We start from the raw sequence: 20,163 nt of genomic DNA, 5'->3' as shown, positions 1-20,163 counted from the left end.
AGAACACTCTTCGAAAGCTTGGATTTATGGTTTAATAAAGAGTACTTTTATTTTATGAAGCATAGGCATATAGCCAAGAAAACCTAGGGCTCCTTACTCTATTCGCAATTGACGAACAATGAGGTAGAATCTCAAAAATAGTTTTGATTGTTGTTACCAGTATATAACATGTAGGTAACTATATTTCAAATAAAAATAAATTTGTATTAAAAATAATTTAGTCAAACAATCGAATTTTCGAAACATTGGGGTTGTTGTTATAGCAACTTCTGAAAGTTAAGGCATCTGATTGGAATAAAATTTTCATAAAAATGGATGTTTTAATCGGCATAATTTTAATTATGCCACTTCTAACCCGAATGTCGTCCAACTACTGCTGACTTTTATAACGAATTTTAAGAGAAAGTGTATTAATATGAATTATGATTTATAATAAATATTACAAAAAATTACTCTGTTTTTATGAACTTTCGATAAAGGAAATGCTCAAAATTGAAGTTTAAGAGAATTGTAGTTACTTAACAGATTGTATTAGTGCTATAAAATATACAAAAAAGAAACAATAATTACAATTTAATCGAATATATGCATCTTATTACGAAATCTGATAGATAAAATAGAAATTTTTTGATCTCCATGACATTTTTTAACATCTCTTAAAATAACCTATATACCGACCTTTATGTAAGATGGGTACATCTCATATGTAACTGATAACTGTCTGGTATGGTAATAACAAAGTATATATATATATATATATATATATATATATATATATATATATATATATATATATATATATAAATGATAAATTTTTACCGCGAAAAATGACTTGTGTATATGTGCTCTCTGACACTGAGGGTAGTTCCTGTATGATCGTTGAAGGATGCAGACGGAATTTCGATATTCCGACTAGTAGTTTAATGACCACGTTGAGTTGGAATTATCTATTCTGGCCTGATGGTCCATAGTGTTTTATTGGTAATGATTAACTACTTTTCTTTTTTTGTTAACATTTAGTTCAATTCCGAATAGGTAATATTCTGCATGCAAAGCGTAATATTTCTTGATAGAAAGCATATACAGATGAAGTTCAGCTTATTTTTTTATGCAAGATCTCGCCCTTATTCTATTCTATTCTACGGAAAAATATAGTTACTTCCATCATTTTCAAACCGGTCATAGAATATTGAATAAAATTTTAGGTGAGATGTTTGTTTAACCGCTTAACATGGTGCAAGACAACGTGCAAGAAATTGCATGCAATCATCAATATATTGCATGTCGCTTGACATTATACAAGTCTCTTACATTTGCATCACGCCTGCCACTACCAAAAATTTCATTATTAAAAGTAATCAAAGTCCTAACCTCAATTTTTGTTGAATATTTTGTGGTCTGTTTAAAAATGGGAAGAACAAAACTAAGTAACGAAGTGAAAAAGTTGTCAGTATATCACTGTCACTAATTATATCTGCTGTTGTCTTGCTTTTGGAGTCTGACGAACAGGTTGGTTGTTGAGCCAAAAGTAACTAGATTTCTCCCTAGAATTGCAGCTTGCACATAATAAAAATGGTAACAAACCGATAATGTTGCAAGTGCGAGATCTCGCGTGAAAAAATCAGCTGAACTTCATCTGCGCATGCTTTTTATCAAGAAATATTGCGCTTTGCATTGCACTGCACGTTGTATTGCATCATGTCAAGCGGCCTTAATGTCAAGCGAAATGCAATATTTTGGCTCTGCAAGAAATTGCATGCAATTGTTATACGAAATTTAATCATTCTCTTAATTTTGTTTAGATCTATTTTTAATAAATAGATAAAAAAAGTTTAGGAACATAATATTTTTGATGTGGTAAGTTGAGTAACATTTAGAAAGAAATATAATTCAACCTCATTTCCATTTAAGATTATAGGGGTTGTATGTAGTTGAAGCCCAGCTTACCATTCATCCTCTTTGAAAATATGTATCACGTGGCTTAGCATATTTTTAAAATTTTTGAAGGGGTGCGTTTACAAATTAATATCTACCAAAAGCGGAGTGGACAAGGGGTGTGGGTCAAAATATTAAAGTTCGTTTTCAAGTATTTTTAGAATTGCACATGTTTACAAGGCTTTGTTAAATAGTTCAAATGCCTGTGGTAGATTAGTATTAATTTGAGTACATAAAAAATGCTACTCAGATTCTCTGATGCCCGATCCATACTCCTCACGAGAGAATGCGAATTCGAGAGTGTGTTTTTCGGACACGAGTCAAATTGGACGGTATGAATATAGAATAAATTGAGAGTGTGGATGGCTACACTCCTGTCATCTCCGCTAGCCAAGACTCGTGTCTAGAGCATCTAGGAGGCAGCTCGCGACAATGTGGATCGGGCATGAAACAAACAGATGAATAATAAAAAGGCCTATAACAATTAAAGAAGAATAACATTAGTTTGTTTTCTTTCAAATTGTACAAAAAAATTCGTTTGTTTGCAATAAATTTACCAATCTATTGGTAATAAAGTTACTGGGGAGATCGTTAATATTTTTTTAGAAATAAACATTAATAGAAGCCAATTGCGAAGCTATTTCTAACTTATTGATTCAGCCTTCGATATTACAGAGGGCTGATACAAAATTTGTAGGTAGCACGAAATGAGAAACTGAAAAATATGAGCACTTTTTTCATTTAAAAATAACATTTGTTATATGTGAATTTGACCTTTGATACTAAATTGACATTTAGATAATTGCAATATTTTTTTCCGAATACCGAGGTCGTTAAAGTTCCAAAAGAACAATGCAATATTTACTTCACTAGATATATACGAGAATATATTGAATAATTCTTAGCCTACTATAGAACCAAACAAAATTTCAATATCAAAATATTTTATTACTCAACATATTCTCCTCTTAATTGGATACATTTATTACAGTGAACCTGCAACGTCTCTAGACATTTCAAAAAAAAAAAATGTTTCTTCTTGCTCTGCAAACCAGACCCCCTCAGCTTTTATGACCTCCTCGTTGGAAGAACATTTACGACCTTTTAAACTTTTCAGTTGAGGAAAGAGATGATAGTCGAACATAGCCAAATCTGGTGAATAAGGGGGATTTTCTAGTAATTCAAACCCTAAATCACGAATTCTTTGCAAGGCAACATGAGATTAGTGCGCAGGGGCGTTTTGTAATGTCGAATAGTAATCTCCAGTTATTGTTCTACCCTTATCCAAAAAATCAATCATGATTACTCCATGGCAATCCTAAAAAACTGAAGCAAAATCTTTTCCAGCAGATTTTTGGACACGAAGCTTCTTAGGTCTTGGAGAACCAGAATGTCGCCATTCCATGGATTGTTACTTTGTTTCTGGATGCTAGAAATGTACCCAAGTCTCATCCATAGTAAGAATTCGGTTTCACAAGTCTACATCGTTTTCATATCGAGCACAGATCGAACGCGATGCTTCTATCCTTGCACGCTTTTGGTTAACATTCAAACATTTGAGGATCTATTTTGCAGCAATTTTTCTCATGTCCAAATTGACGTGAACTGTATGATGAACGCGTTCTTGACCTAACACAGAAACTGGCCTTCTCGATCGGTCATTGTCTTCAACATTTACCTCTTTTGAAGCTTGCAGTCCAATTTTTCACGGTCGCATACGAAGGACATTGATTACCAAGAGTATTAAGCGTATCTTCGTAAATCTGCTTACCTCTTAACCCTTTTAAATACAGATACATGTTGATGGCTCCATACTCCAATTTTTCGATTTTCTCAATTTCGGTGGACATCTTTTTTCTTTTAATTTATTGCGTAACTCTGGTTTACTTTTTTGACGTCAAACTTTACACTGACACTTCTAACAAGTTATTGTTCGTTGCTATGGTAACGCAATATTTTGTTTATGCATGGAACTAGTCTAGGCTAACTAGATATCAATACATCCTCGTATATACACTGTATAGGCACATATACGAGGAGTGATAAAAATATGGTGAATAAATGTTTATAGTCATAGTTATTTACTATTATGCATCATACTCTCAAGCAGTGATAAGTTTTAACCGCGTTCCGGTTCTTGTCGGTCTGCTACTATAGTTGCTTTAGTGAGATCGTGCTTACAGTGTTTGTCATGATACAAGGATCACGATTTTTGTAAAATGGAGATAAAATTACCTTGAGAAAAAAATTCAGAATTCTCTATGGAAAACTAGTAACTCACTTTGCTATGGAAAGAGCCGTCGATCAAAGTTGATCATCAAAATATCATTAAGGATTATTAGGAATATTTGGTTCGACTTTCTCCAGTTTCTTATTAAAAATTATTCTATTTGCAACACCATAGAATAATTTATGTCCAAGTATTGAAATTTTGCTGTTTCGGCTTCTATAAGAGCTTCTTAAACTTTCAACAGTCACATAACCTTATTATCCACTGCCTTTATTCGTTTTAGATCAGATATCAGTGTGTATTATAAACGTTATATATTTATATTTATTTCCTATGCATTTCTAGAGTATTTTAAAACTAATACGAGAATTGTTACTCAAGTTTTTGTATATAGCTTTATTATTATCAAAATATTCTCCATTTAGATTAATACACTTTGCATACGTTTGAACCAATTGTTGAGGCTTTTCTTTCAATTTCCAAAACATATTATTTGAACGTATCAACCGCTTCTTCAGTAGTAGAAAAACGTTGACCCCGCAATTTATGTTATATTTACACATCAATCCGATATTTTGAATGATTTTTTGCTGATTTTTTCGATAACTTCTGGTAAACAAATGTTGGTGTACCATTTAGAATTGACCGATCTTATAGACGTCTTTTGAAGCACTGCGATTAAATTTCTTTGCACCAATCGACTCCAGCTTTTTTGAGCGATTGTATAAATTCGTAGCGATATGCGACCACCATTGCTGTTGGTTTAATCCACGTTGAAAGTCATAGAAAACTTTGGCGATTTAATTTTTCAGTCAAATTGAATATTTCGAGTATATGTAACCAATTCAAATAACACTCGTATGACAACACGTTCTGAGTACGTTAACCATTAAAAATGTCAAACTCTATAATAGCAATGTCATATTTGACAATGTCACATCAGTGTTGCCATATTTCAAAACTTAGTAATAACCCTCGTAATATATGAACGTGCAAATAACTAATAAACTAGAAACTTCTGAGCTTCGTATCTACATCCATATACTAAAAATACCGTTAATCGTCAGAATAATTAAGTGAGATGTACCGTGAAAGAAAAATAATAAATTTTCCGAACAAAAAATAATAATTATTGTAAATTATAGTCTAAAGTGGAAAAGGTGTGGGATGATATAGATGCTTTAGGATTGGACGAGTTGTTTTATTTTGTTAAGGACGGATATTTCGAGTTTTCGGTCGCTAACGTTCGTTAACACTGAATGGAGCCATTCAAAATTCATTATTTGAAAATAAATGATAACAAAATTTGTATAACCCATGAGATAAATCATGATAAATCATTGACGGAGAATTTTAGGGTTTTTCTTATAAATTATAATATTTATTTAACCTTTTTCTGAATACGAAATATTTATAAAGTTCAACACCTTCACAATTTAAAAGGTTGTAGTATAGTTTTTTATTATCAAACTGTATAAAAATGATTGATTCGACTGATACCTTTGAATCTAAAACAGATGAGTCAAAATGCAAATACATTTTTTCTCGGTAATATCTTGAATTAAATCTATTATTTTTGTTTCCTTTCTCAATAAAATCAACAATAACTTATAAAAATAGTAGTATGCAAAACCGACTCGGCATTCAAGATATTTAATATATAAAAGATCGAGTATTTGTTTGATAGAGCTATACAATCAATCTGACATCGAATTTAAATGCACGGCTATTGAAAAAAATCAAAAACGGAATGAATAGTAAATAATTATCCCGAAAATATGATAATACCTACGCGGTCAAGAGAAAGATAAATATTATAACCAATAAGCGAACCTAAGATCTAAAATGTAGAATCTTTCCTTATCATATGTACAAGGATTTTCTCAGCAATTATTTTAATAAATATGGTAGATAGAAGATTCGAAACTAAATCGACCTTCACCGAGCTGATAATATAATGAGATTTATTTTATAATAAATTTTGTACATAAAAAAATATATTAAAAATGGGTTATCTAAAAAAATCTTGGACAGAATATTTTTAATACTTAAAGTATTTATTTAATTATTTCGTTTGCAATTTAAATGTCAGTTGCTCCAAAATAACGACTTGATGTTTACAATAGAGGGGTACCTCTACTCTCTATAGTATACGTACTGAGCTTATATTCAGGGACTCATCAGACTCGATTGCAATGTTCGGTCCTTTATTATTAAACGGTATACTTACCTCGGATCTTTCTGTCATTAATTTCCACACGCGTTGTAATTTAAATCTTTAAAATCAAATAATTCTATTAAGACCAAATTTTTTGGAGACAGCCCTGTATCAACGTGTTCACAATAAAACAGCGCTTATGCGAGTGGAAATAACTGGTATCGATATACTGTTTATACCTGGCAACCTAGTAGTACGTCCAGGTAAATAATAGACAACCCTATGTCTGCACCTGTTTTCTTATTGTCTTTATGTTGCAAAATTTAATGAAAAATCATCCTTTCAAAAATAATTAAAAATATTCTGTCCAGGATTTTTTTAGTCAACCCATTTTTAATATATGTACAAAATTTAATACAATTCTATTATCAGCTCGGTGAAGGTCGATTTAGATTCGGATCTTGTGCTATACATATAGTTCTTCCAATATCAATTGCTGATAATAAAAACCCTTGCCGACAATTTTGTTTCATCTACCATAGGCGTAGATACCTCATTTTATAAATTTATTATTTTTAAAAATATGTTCATCTTGGGCGAGAAAGTATTCGTTAAAAGGCAATCGAATTATTATAAATTCGACGGCTTTATAGGCCGTTATTGAACTTGCTACAATGATTATCAAATTATAAAACGTAAATAGACGAGTAAAATGAACCTAACCGTGAGGGCGTTTGGTTTAAACAGAGCACCAGACCTGAACTGAGCCCTTTTGGTACCCCATTCGTCTATTAGAACTTCAGTAGTCTATAATCTTTTCGCCATCGAACTAACCTTGACGATTCGGTTATTGCCATCAGTTTTTTGTTTTTAAAACCGCATACTGACAAAACTTGACGCAATGTTTCTAAACTGGTATAATTGTATTCTGGATAATATGCTACCTTTTGTTGTATTACTTTTAATGTCGCAATCCTATTCTCCTTATATAAATTATAAATTGTCCTACGTATAAAATCTTGAGTTGCTTTTCAACTGATTTCAGTTTTTCTTTAAACAGTTTTCTGTTCTGTGAATGATCCACAGCAACCCCTTTCGTGACTACTGAATAAGTTAATTCTGCAATTCTTATTAGGATTGCATTATTAGATTGCTGAATATTTTCCTTTTTTAAACATTATTTAAAACAAAATATTTAAATAATTTAGTATATTTAAATCTTTAATATTAAATTCATACCTGTCTTTATTCTTACTATACTGTGCAATTTCATTATTTTCATTCGCCCATGGTCTAAAGAACGCCATATTTATATTTATTTAAAGAAATTTATGAATTAAATACTGCTTATCGCAGACTGTCTAGCAGGGATACTTTAAAAAAATTGTGTACATACGCCGTCCGACAGCTTCTGGTAAACAGTGGAGATGATGAGTCCACGTGGACTGACGGTTTGTTAGATGTTTACCGAATTTTATACGGGGAGTAAATATTATTTTTCATTTCTTAATTTTGTATGAGTGCCTCGCATAACTGTCTTCTGCAATTGATATTGGAAGAGCTATACATAATACAATATAAAAATATTTCACTATATTAAAATCGAAAAATATATAGGAGAGACATCTCAATATTTAGAAAATATATAAAAAAAGTTATCAATACGATAAAAAACGTAAAACTCCATGAATAAACCGTAATTTATCAAATAACATATATTTAATTACAAAAATTCAAAGACCCTGAAACAGAATCAAATACAAGAAGATAATGTTTTGTAATGATCAATATGCATGAAAAAAGGAAATATATCAATTATAAAAAAGATCTAAAGAATCTGAACAAAATTATAATTTTATTTTATGAATGTTAAAGTGACCGTGAAATTGATAATTGCATTGTATTGTTGAAATATATTGTATTCTAATATTCACGTAGTATGTACTAATTTATATATCCCAGTTATATCAGGTTATATTTTGAAAAAATAATTGAAATTAGTTTGGAACGTCCAATAAATTTTGTAAAAAAAAAATTAAATTTTCTAGTAAAATGCACTATTCATAAATATGTCTATTTGAGTTCAAGAAAGTAAAGAAATATGTTTCAATTACACGTCTTGTGTCAACAATAGATTTCATAGTAATAAAGTGATTTGGAATTTAAGTTATTATTTTGAAAAGAAACTCGTTTCTTAAAAACCCATTTGCGTTTTTCCTTACTGTACTTTTAACAGAAAGTTAACTAAAAAGATAACCAACGTCGGCAGCGTCCGTCGTAAAAACATGAACGAGATAAAATCGTTGTGCTGTTTTCGACTTCTAATTTCAACCGAGACAACTCAATCGATGAAGTTAACGAATTTTCGTCGACAAGAAATTGACGGGGAGAAGTTGGTGGAGAAATAATCCGATGATTTACTGAAGCAGGATTCTCGCAGGCTTTTATGGAATTAGTCCGGTTCATGGCAACTTAATTTAGTAATCTAGATTATAAATACATGCGATTTCAAATAATAAATTTATATTTAGATGTTATACCTAATGGGTCAAATACAAAATATCTTTTTTTGGAAATTGAGCCGTGGATATTAATTTATAAATAACTATTCTTCCAAGATTACAAATTTGTTGTCTTTAAACTTAGAAGTGAATGTTGATATTATGTCAAATTACAGATACTTAATTCTACCGATTTTCATAAAAATTGTAACAACCTCAAATTTGTTGAACGATTTGATCCATTTGGACCAGTCAGTGTATAATTAATTGTGGATTTTGTGAGTAGTAGTACGTTAACATCAATATTTTCTCCAATTTTGAACGACATTAGAAACTCATTATCAAGATCATCGGAATAGTTATATATTTATTGAAAAAAAAAGAGCCTTATTACACAAAGAGTGATGATTGGTGAAGTCTAAACTAAACTGATTTCATTGCCACTCTGCTAGAACTTCAGAGGCTGATATATTCCATCAGGATAATTCGTCGTTTTTCCACCGTCTACTCCGTCACCAAATTTGTTGCGTATTGAACATATAAGGGTTCGAAGGGTATATGGTGTTTTAATATCTAATCAACTAAGTACTTTCATTGAATGAAAAACATATATGACAAGAAACTAAAGTGGTCAGTGGCTCAGAGAAAAATTGGATTTTGGTAAATCCCCAGTTGAGTTTTAATTAACAGTGCCGTTTCTTAATGACACAGAATCGGTTTTTTACATATGTGAAAAATTTTGAATTTAACTAATCATTTAAAGTGGGTAGATATCGATCCCAAATATTCCTAGTTTATATTAGTGATACTAGTGAGACGTATTAATATTAGAAAATAATGGAAATATTTTTCATATACCCCGAAGAACACTCATTTGACGTCATTCACCATTCAACGTCACCAGATATTTTTTATTTGGTCTACAGGTTAGGGTATAATCTATAATCTACCATTGGTTTTCATTGGAAAGTAATTGTGGAAAGTGGAAACTTCTGCAAAGATGTCAGCGCTCCGACCGTTGAATTTGTGAATTATAATCTAGTAGAAAATATAGACAAACAGTAAGACAGACGGTTAGAGGACAGATTGATATAAATCAAAGTTAAAATATTCCAAAAAGATCAATGTTTGTTGTTGCTCGGTGCATTGAAATCAATCAGAATTCCATGTTACTTAAATTTCTAATGTATATGTAGACACCTCAACACAATTCAATAGCTCTTGTCGAAAGTGAAGAAGTGCTGGATACGGGCCAAATAATTATGTGTATTGAAACTAGTAGCATACATAATGTTTTAGATTTATGTTACCTTGGATTGCAAACTAGGGCCCTTAGTGTCGAACCCCACTAAATATCTGAATCTTTTGCCATTAACGAGAATGAAAAAATGTTTAATTCTTGTAAAGCAGGAGCAGATGGAGGAATCATGAAATTAATGAACAATAATTTTATGTTTCCAACGGATAATTTTATAATGCTTTGAAAAAAATAAAAATAGTTGATGATCCTCACTTTTTTGATAAGAATAACATCGCGAGGTACACGGCAGTAGTCATTGCGTGAGAGCGATATTTCAAATCAATAAAGGCGAATATTGTAATCTTCAAATGAGCAATTAAACCTGATTAGAAAGGGGCCGAACGAGCACTGGAATCAGAAAAGCAACGACCTATGAATCGAATAATGAATAGTTCAAAACTTTCAAGTCAGAATCAGTACAAAAGCTCGTAAATGAACTAAACGTAAGCAACTTTACTTGGAATTTCACATTTCAAACATAACTTATTAGCTTCCATTTGGTTGCGTATTATTTCAATAAACAGGGTGTTGTGTTGGTTACTGTACTGTCTAAAGTTGATTTATATGTAATATGGACAGTTTTGTGGGTATTTATGAACGGATATATGGCTGAAACAAAACCTAAAGATTAAATCAAAAACTGATACGTGTGGAACATGCATATTAACATCATTACAACAATAAAAATTATGATCGACGAATACTAATGTTGGCCGACTGATATTACTAATAAGGAATAAATTTGCATTATTTTCAAGGGCGTAGGTCAAGGTTGGTATAATTTATTACGATTATTGACTATATATAACTCTGGAACAAACTATCGTTCAACATAATTTAACTCTTAGCGATGAAGCATCAAGAATACCGTGTTCGTATTCCGCTACAACAAGAATTTCGAGAAGGTCGTCCAAAATTACCTGGTGTACCTGTTACCGGCTGTTGTGTCAGAAAACAAAGATGCTGATATTGCAAGATTTTCATGTGACGTATCGTGAGATTGAAGTATACTTAGCATTAGTTTCACTTGGATTCAATATTGTATGAAAATTTGGAGATTTGAAAATTTGAAGATTTGTTCTCGTTGGGTTCCGCATAATTTGAGAATCGTTCAGAAAAAAGCTCGTGTCGATTTGTGCAAAGAAATGCTGAAAAAATTCGATCGCGGTGCTTCAAAAGACGTCTATAAGATCGTGACAGGTGACGAATCATGAATCTCTGTATATGAACTCGAAACTAAACAATATATATACTAGCCAAATCCAACAAGAATTATTCACGCACGAAGCAAATGGTCACCTGTTTTTATGGAATATCTGGACATTAAAACAATTCTGAATGGTACACCAGCATTTGTTTAGCAGAAGTGTTCGAAAAAACCAGCGAAACCAATCGCAGAAAACGAATCATTCTTCACCACGAAAATGCGACCTCTTACAGATCAGTTCAAACAAAAACGTTTTTGAACAGTCGAAAACATCGGATTGATGTGTTATCCGCCATACAGTCCTTGTTTGTCAGATCAAAAATAAATTGCGACGTCAAACTTTTTCTACACCTGAAGAAGCGGTCGATGCATTCTAATCACAGATTTTGAAGGTACCTCAATCGGAATAGAAAAAATTCTTCGTTCAAACACATGCAATGCATTTATTTGTCTATATCGAAACTTAAGTAGTATCCCTCGTATATAATTAGAGTTAGTTACTCTGAAGTAATCAACAAATTGTTGGAAATGTTTGGGTAGATGTAAAATAAATTGATAATTAATTTTTCAATTTTGGAAAAATGGTTTAGAATAAAAAACAAATTAATTATCATTCTCATCAATATTACTGATATTTACAGAGTTATGGTAGCTAGAGCTAGGGGATGCTAATTACTAATAATTATGATTTGAAATAAAATTGTATATTTTTAAGAAATGATTAATTTCGATTTCAAAGAATTTTTTATATTATTTATAATAAAATTAAGACCATTTAAAATTTCATTTTCAATCCACTATACTCAATGGAAACAAATTTAAATGTATTACGTAATTCGGAAATTACTATTTTTTCAAAAGTATTGTAGTTAAAGCATATCAATAATATTAACAATAGCAAAAACTTCAGAAGACCATTTATTGTAAAACTAAAAATAAACAGCTTCAACATGAATAAAAATCACTTTTTATAAATTTTTTCACGTCGAAGAATGATTTTTCAAAATTCTTGACAGATTTATTTCGGACACTTCAAATTAACCTATACCAATAATTCAGGAACTTCGCATTTGAGGACCCATTTTCTTTAACTACAACAAATATTTTCAATGAAATTTCTTCCCGAGTCCTTCATATTCTCAAAACTTAAATACCAACTCTCTTAGAACTGGTCTAATTTAAAAGCAAGAGTAGTAAGTCGATATTGTGTTGTGCATTCACTTTTTTATTCTGTTCAACTGTTTGAACAATGGAAGTGTATGAAAGTGGTTTTAATTAACAGCCTAAAGGTGCCGTTTTAAATGCTTCTTTTCAACTTGAAAGGTTTTGTGAGAACATACGTTTTAAAAAACTAAATTGATTAAAACGAAACTATTTCTAGGGATTCAAGCATAGACTGAAATTTTATCAACCATTCTATTCGTAACGCATTGCTATATACATTGAGTAATTGTGACTCATTTTTGAAATACATTGGTATTTACTAATAATCACATTTACATATATAACAATGCTTTTGAAGAATTATGAATGATTAAATACAAATTTCAATGATTCTTATAGTATAGTAAACGAAAAAGGGTTTTATTATAAAAATTATTCTACATTCGAATGCTGGCCTTCAATATACTCCCCTCTCTTCGCCACACACCTTTTCATACGTTTTCTCCATTGATCAAAGCAGTGCTGGAAGTCTTTACCGCTTCCATCGACTCGAATCGGATACCTTTCAAGGCAGATCTTTTTCTAACCTTTCAAGGAAGTCTGAGCAGACCCGTTGAAGCAAGAACTATTGGTTAGGAGTCAGATTTTTTGGCACCAACTTCGCCTAGACTTTTGTCATTATCATTACAGCCTCGGCAATCATCCGGATGCTCATTCGATGATCTGCACGCACAATTTGGTTGATTTTGGTCACTATTTCCGGAGTTGAAACAGTCACAGGGCGACCTGGGTGCTGGTCATTTTCAGTGCTCTCTTGGCCCTCTCTAAAGCGCTTACACCACTCAAAAACACGCGCATGAGATAGAGAATTGTCCCCATAGGCCTCTTGCAACAATTTATAGCACTCAGTCGGAATTTTTTTCAATTTAACAAGAAATTTGAGATTGATACGTTGCTCCCGTTTTTCGGCACGAGAAAAAAACACGTTCGTTTCAAACCGCTACTGCACAAATACTATAATAGTGACGGAAACGTGTTTAGGGACAATAAGATATCTAGATACCCAACGCACTACTCGTTTTTTACCCCACACGTCTAAAGCGCCCTCTATGTGCGCAGTCTCGTTATTTAATAGCCAGACCTCGTATAAATAAAAGTTCCGTCGTTTCGTGTAAAGGTACTTAAAATTTGCACTCTTGTTGCAAGTTAGTGGGTCTGATTCTGAACAGGTTCAGAAACAGATCGCATGCGCATTTTTGAAAATGTCGGGTTTGTTGAGCTCTGAACTAATGGTGACAGTTGAATGTTCGTAGACATCTATTAGTATTTCCGAATCGGTAAAGATATACTAAACACCGTTTATTTATTTCATTTATTGGTTGATAAGAGGGAGATGATAGGTAAACATTTCTGCGGAAATCATTCGACATGGAAAAAAATCTCAAAAAAATCGTGATAAAGCGGCTAAACGGCTAAGAACAGTTGATTCTACCGAAAACTCACGATGAAAGGTATTATGTGTGTCTCCTTATCAAAATGACGGCTCATAGTTCATCATAATGAATCTGTATTATTGCTAAATTTAATATTATACTCTTGAAAATACAAGTTTGAAAAAATAAATGTTGAACAAATGTTTTTGAAGTATGATGATGATGAGAAGCCTGAAAACTGGAAAAAGGCAGTTAATCATACGATTAAAGAAGATAAAATGTAATTGGACACTATTACTGATGAAATGATCGAGCCAATAGTTCATTTTCTGGTTCCGAATCTCATTAGAATTTGTATTTTAATCTTATACTTATTTTTATGAACGTAAGGTTGTTTAAAAATTTAAGTTGAAACCCTTATACTTATATAACCAGTATTACACAATTATCTTCATACATTGTGGAAGAATGTTTTACCTTCAGCTATTTGGTAGTAATAAGCAGGTTAATTAATTGAAAATATAGGTGTACACCCGACTTATTCAGTATATTTATACAAATTTTATTTCATACGAAATTATTCGAGGCATAACATAAAAAATGTTTTAATTATCTACTAAAAGAAGTGATACCCCTATGGATTACGAATGCTGCATCATTTTATTACTCTAAGTGACAAAAATAGACTATAATGCCGTTCATACTTACGTTGATGGGCGAGTAGATAGTTGCCGTTCACGTCCTGTAACAAGAAAAAATTACATTAGTAATTTCTGGTTAAATATAATAAATTTTCGATAAAATAATAAGTAATCTAATAAGTATTTTCGATTTTTAGAGTAGATGGTGTTGAGAGGGTTGTATATCGGAAAGCCCTTGTCCGATTGAGTCAAGTACAAGTTTCACAGGTGGCATTTGATGTTACATTTTTAAAAATGAGTGAAATTTCTGAAACCTCACAAATATGCAGAGAAATTTTTGTAGTTTACTGTGAGGAAATTTGATGGTGAAAGAATTGCTTCATTCCGGCCAGCCTCTCTTTGGAAAATCCCATAAAATTTGACAATTGATCAAGACAGATCGGCATGTAAGCTGTTAAGACATCGTTTATGCATTGGGTTACAATTAGCAAATAGATTACCATTTGAAAAAGGCTGGATATTTAAAAAAATTCAATGTTTCGGTGCCCAATGCGATGATTGCATGAAGTTTAATTACGAGGGCCGTTTTTTTCAACCTCCGATCGCTCCGTGCAGAAGCTACGCGGGCAGAAAAACTTCAAGAGCGATGGTGTTGTGCGTGAATGATGTCGAAAGTTTAAAGATGGCCGTAATGATGTGCATGATGAAGGGGGCCAAGGACGCAAATCTGTCGTTTCATTTTAACTGGTTCAACGAGTTGAACAATGTTTAAAGAAAATTCCAGATTCACTGCTTTGTCTACGGAATTCACCGAAGTTTCAAGTTGTGTTTTGTACTCTAAAGTTACTGAACGGTTAGGCTAGATTGGCGGCAACTTTCTTTGAAGCTTGTCCACATATATGTCAAATGTCTCAATCTCTTCGGTGATTATGTCGAAAAGTAACCTTTTGGTAATAAAATTATTGTTTTATATGAACTTTTGTCTTTTATTTACAGCCTATCGGAGGTTGAAAAAGAAACGGCCCTCGTAATTGTAACGATATCTGCAATATTTTGTTTAAACGCATTGAAATGGAGTTCTAAAGATATTAATAGCGGGAAATTGAGTACACAATATATGAGAATGTTGATGCGAATAATCGAAGTCGAATTGTGGTGAAGTGACACAAGACTATAAATATAATGCTATGTATATGGGGGAAGTGGAATTGAATTATATACTACGAATATCTGAAACTTGGTCAAACGATCAGTACAATACTATCAGCATTTAACCAGATTACAGAAGAATAGAGTGGGCGTTGTATTCCATCACGATAACCCCAGGTCACATGGATCTCGCATGTGTCCAAAAAATGACTGAACTTGGTGTAGTGTACCCATGGTATTGCAAGGACATTGCACTGTTATATTTTATTTCGGTATTTGCAAAACTCATGGAAAACGTTGAAAACCACGTCGCCAAATGTTTGGCCGCTAAACTACAGATTCAAGAAAGTAATAATATGCAAAAGGATAATACTCAGTTTTGACATAAGGGATAATGTTATTCAAAATAACTATTCATTCTGATATTGCCACCAATGGAAATTTTTAACGTTCAAGTTTTTAAAAGGATCGTGAATAATATTATTTCGAATCAATTTGAATATACATGTTAATTAGTTGAAAATACGGCGTTGAAAATATTGATAATTGTAGTAAACTTTATAGACAACATTCTTATTGTTAACGTAGATAAATAGTAATGCACTAAAACTGTAAATTTTATAATTAATATTTTATAATACCAAATTAAATAGCACCGAGATTAGTGCCGAGTTATTGCAGGATTAAATACTGTTTTCATAAAACCGTTATATCATCTTTCTCGTCGGCTACTGGTTTGAATTTGTATTGTGGCGTATTTATAGACAACAAGAAAAGAAAAACAATAGAAATAAAAGCGACAAGCTTGAGAGCGGACGCTGCCGATGCGCTAGTGCTGCCATCGGCCATCAGCGACGGCAAATGAGGACCACCTGTTAGCTTACAACACCTGCGAGCCAGGTGATTCGACAGTCCAAAAAGAACGAGAGACAAAATGTATGAGGTAAGTAATAGACTCCTTATGGAAGGTGGTGAAAAAAGTCGCTGTGGCAACATGCCTACATACAGAGTGTTTCAAAAGAACATCGAATTACTTATAAAAGAAAACGATATAATTTTTAAAATTAATCTAGTTATAGATTAATCAATATAATCAAAATAATAGGCATTTTTGATGAGACAGAATTTATCATCAGCAACAATCTTAAAAAGTTCTATAAATAAATCAATTTAACACGTTGTTCGTCATCTTCCGATTCCCTGTATCCATTTCTTCCAGCCTTCTCATATATCTAAACCTCTCACTTTAGTAGTTTAATCCAGGTATGTCTTATTCAAAATTTATTTGAATAGCCGATCCAGTGTCTTATGTAAGCTTCAAATCTCCCTTGTATACCGCAAGGATTTCAATTTCTCTCTAGAAGTCAGTTTCAACTGTTATAATATTGCTATAATCTTATTCTTTGGGAAGTTTGTCCCAAACAAGCAGCGACCACACTTTCAGCATTCAAAGCATCAGCAATTGATCGTAGATGTAAAATTTGCAAAAAACCATAAGTTTATTTACATTTCATGTGATTTTCTTTTCCAGTTCGTTTATATCAATAATCAGGGTTTTATTAAGTCCAGGAAATTGCAAAAATTTTTCAAAAATGACTTCTTTATAGTCTTAGTAAACATGTTTGGAATTTTTTGTGAACTCAACGTAAACCTTTCCGCTCTTTTTTTGGCACTCATCGTTGCCAATTCTAATACGTACTTAAAGAATGGAGCTAGAAACCAGTGGCAGTGGTATGAGTACCTAAAAATTCGTAAGATAATAGAGAATTATCGACTTAATTTATGACATATCTGACAGGTACGCAGGCGCACAAATCGCCATTAAAAAAGTGCTTCTAATAAAATTATTTCTATATTTTAATAAAGGAAGACATTAGTTTCATTAAAATCAGCTTTGTGGTTCTTTTTTTAATCAATAGCTAGTTGCCTATATGACTCATGTGTCTTTAGAAATGAAGATAAAAGAATATCGCTTTTGATACACAACCAAATTGCCGGTGTTTGCTGTATGGTTTAGTTTTTTGGACATTTTTTATTTGTATACAATGTCCAAATCCAAAAGATTTCGCTATGAGGACGATATTGTGTCTAATAACCTCATAGTTAACCTTCCTAACTTAAAATTGAAGATAAAAGAATATCGGTTTTAACACACAACCAAATTCCCGGTGTTTGCTGTATGGTTTAGTTTTTTGGACATTTTTTATTTGTATACAATGTCCAAATCCAAAAGATTTCGCTATGAGGACGATATTGTGTCTAATAACCTCATAGTTAACCTTCCTAACTTAAAATTGAAGATAAAAGAATATCGGTTTTAACACACAACCAAATTCCCGGTGTTTGCTGTATGGTTTAGTTTTTTGGACATTTTTTATTTGTATACAATGTCCAAATCCAAGAGATTTCGCTATGAGGACGATATTGTGTCTAATAACCTTATAGTTAACCTTCCTAACTTAAAATTGAAGATAAAAGAATATCGGTTTTAATACACAACCAAATTCCCGGTGTTTGCTGTATGGTTTAGTTTTTTGGACATTTTTTATTTGTATATAATGTCCAAATCCAAGAGATTTCGCTATGAGGACGATATTATATCTAATAACGTTATAGTTAACCTTCCTAACTTAAAATTGAAGAAAAAAGAATATCGGTTTTAACACACAACCAAATTCCCGGTGTTTGCTGTTTGGTTTAGTTTTTTCGACATTTTTTATTTGTATACAATGTCCAAATCCAAGAGATTTCGCTATGAGGACGATATTGTGTCTAATAACCTTATAGTTAACCTTCCTAACTTAAAATTGAAGATAAAAGAATATCGGTTTTAATACACAACCAAATTCCCGGTGTTTGCTGTATGGTTTAGTTTTTTGGACATTTTTTATTTGTATATAATGTCCAAATCCAAGAGATTTCGCTATGAGGACGATATTATATCTAATAACCTTATAGTTAACCTTCCTAACTTAAAATTGAAGAAAAAAGAATATCGGTTTTAACACACAACCAAATTCCCGGTGTTTGCTGTATGGTTTAGTTTTTTGGACATTTTTTATTTGTATACAATGTCCAAATCCAAGAGATTTCGCTATGAGGACGATATTGTGTCTAATAACCTTATAGTTAACCTTCCTAACTTAAAATTGAAGAAAAAAGAATATCGGTTTTAACACACAACCAAATTCCCGGTGTTTGCTGTTTGGTTTAGTTTTTTGGACATTTTTTATTTGTATACAATGTCCAAATCCAAGAGATTTCGCTATGAGGACGATATTATATCTAATAACCTTATAGTTAACCTTCCTAACTTAAAATTGAAGAAAAAAGAATATGGGTTTTAACACACAACCAAATTCCCGGTGTTTGCTGTATGGTTTAGTTTTTTGGACATTTTTTATTTGTATACAATGTCCAAATCCAAGAGATTTCGCTATGAGGACGATATTGTGTCTAATAACCTTATAGTTAACCTTCCTAACTTAAAATTGAAGATAAAAGAATATCGGTTTTAACACACAACCAAATTCCCGGTGTTTGCTGTATGGTTTAGTTTTTTGGACATTTTTTATTTGTATATAATGTCCAAATCCAAGAGATTTCGCTATGAGGACGATATTATATCTAATAACGTTATAGTTAACCTTCCTAACTTAAAATTGAAGAAAAAAGAATATCGGTTTTAACACACAACCAAATTCCCGGTGTTTGCTGTTTGGTTTAGTTTTTTCGACATTTTTTATTTGTATACAATGTCCAAATCCAAGAGATTTCGCTATGAGGACGATATTGTGTCTAATAACCTTATAGTTAACCTTCCTAACTTAAAATTGAAGATAAAAGAATATCGGTTTTAATACACAACCAAATTCCCGGTGTTTGCTGTATGGTTTAGTTTTTTGGACATTTTTTATTTGTATATAATGTCCAAATCCAAGAGATTTCGCTATGAGGACGATATTATATCTAATAACCTTATAGTTAACCTTCCTAACTTAAAATTGAAGAAAAAAGAATATCGGTTTTAACACACAACCAAATTCCCGGTGTTTGCTGTTTGGTTTAGTTTTTTCGATATTTTTTATTTGTATACAATGTCCAAATCCAAGAGATTTCGCTATGAGGACGATATTATGTCTAATAACCTTATAGTTAACCTTCCTAACTTAAAATTGAAGATAAAAGAATATCGGTTTTAACACACAACCAAATTCCCGGTGTTTGCTGTTTGGTTTAGTTTTTTGGACATTTTTTATTTGTATATAATGTCCATATCCAAGAGATTTCGCTATGAGGACGATATTATATCTAATAACCTTATAGTTAACCTTCCTAACTTAAAATTGAAGAAAAAAGAATATCGGTTTTAACACACAACCAAATTCCCGGTGTTTGCTGTATGGTTTAGTTTTTTCGACATTTTTTATTTGTATACAATGTCC

The 20,163-nt window shown here is 31.9% G+C and overlaps 1 protein-coding gene across 7 annotated transcripts in view; it reads right to left on the bottom strand.

The window, feature by feature from the left end:
- LOC130893603 (AF4/FMR2 family member lilli) overlaps positions 1 to 20,163 on the bottom strand; it is a 513,028-nt gene that overhangs the window by 18,159 nt on the left and 474,706 nt on the right. For all 7 annotated transcript variants that reach the window (XM_057799827.1, XM_057799826.1, XM_057799829.1 and 4 more), the window contains one exon: positions 14,637 to 14,670. In XM_057799827.1, the coding sequence (XP_057655810.1) occupies positions 14,637 to 14,670 (34 nt within the window). The remainder of the gene's footprint in view (positions 1 to 14,636; positions 14,671 to 20,163) is intronic.

This window comes from Diorhabda carinulata, chromosome 5 (genome assembly GCF_026250575.1).
Source record: "Diorhabda carinulata isolate Delta chromosome 5, icDioCari1.1, whole genome shotgun sequence".
In the NCBI taxonomy this organism is placed as follows: domain Eukaryota; kingdom Metazoa; phylum Arthropoda; class Insecta; order Coleoptera; family Chrysomelidae; genus Diorhabda; species Diorhabda carinulata.
This window is presented reverse-complemented; position numbering and strand designations above follow the sequence as displayed.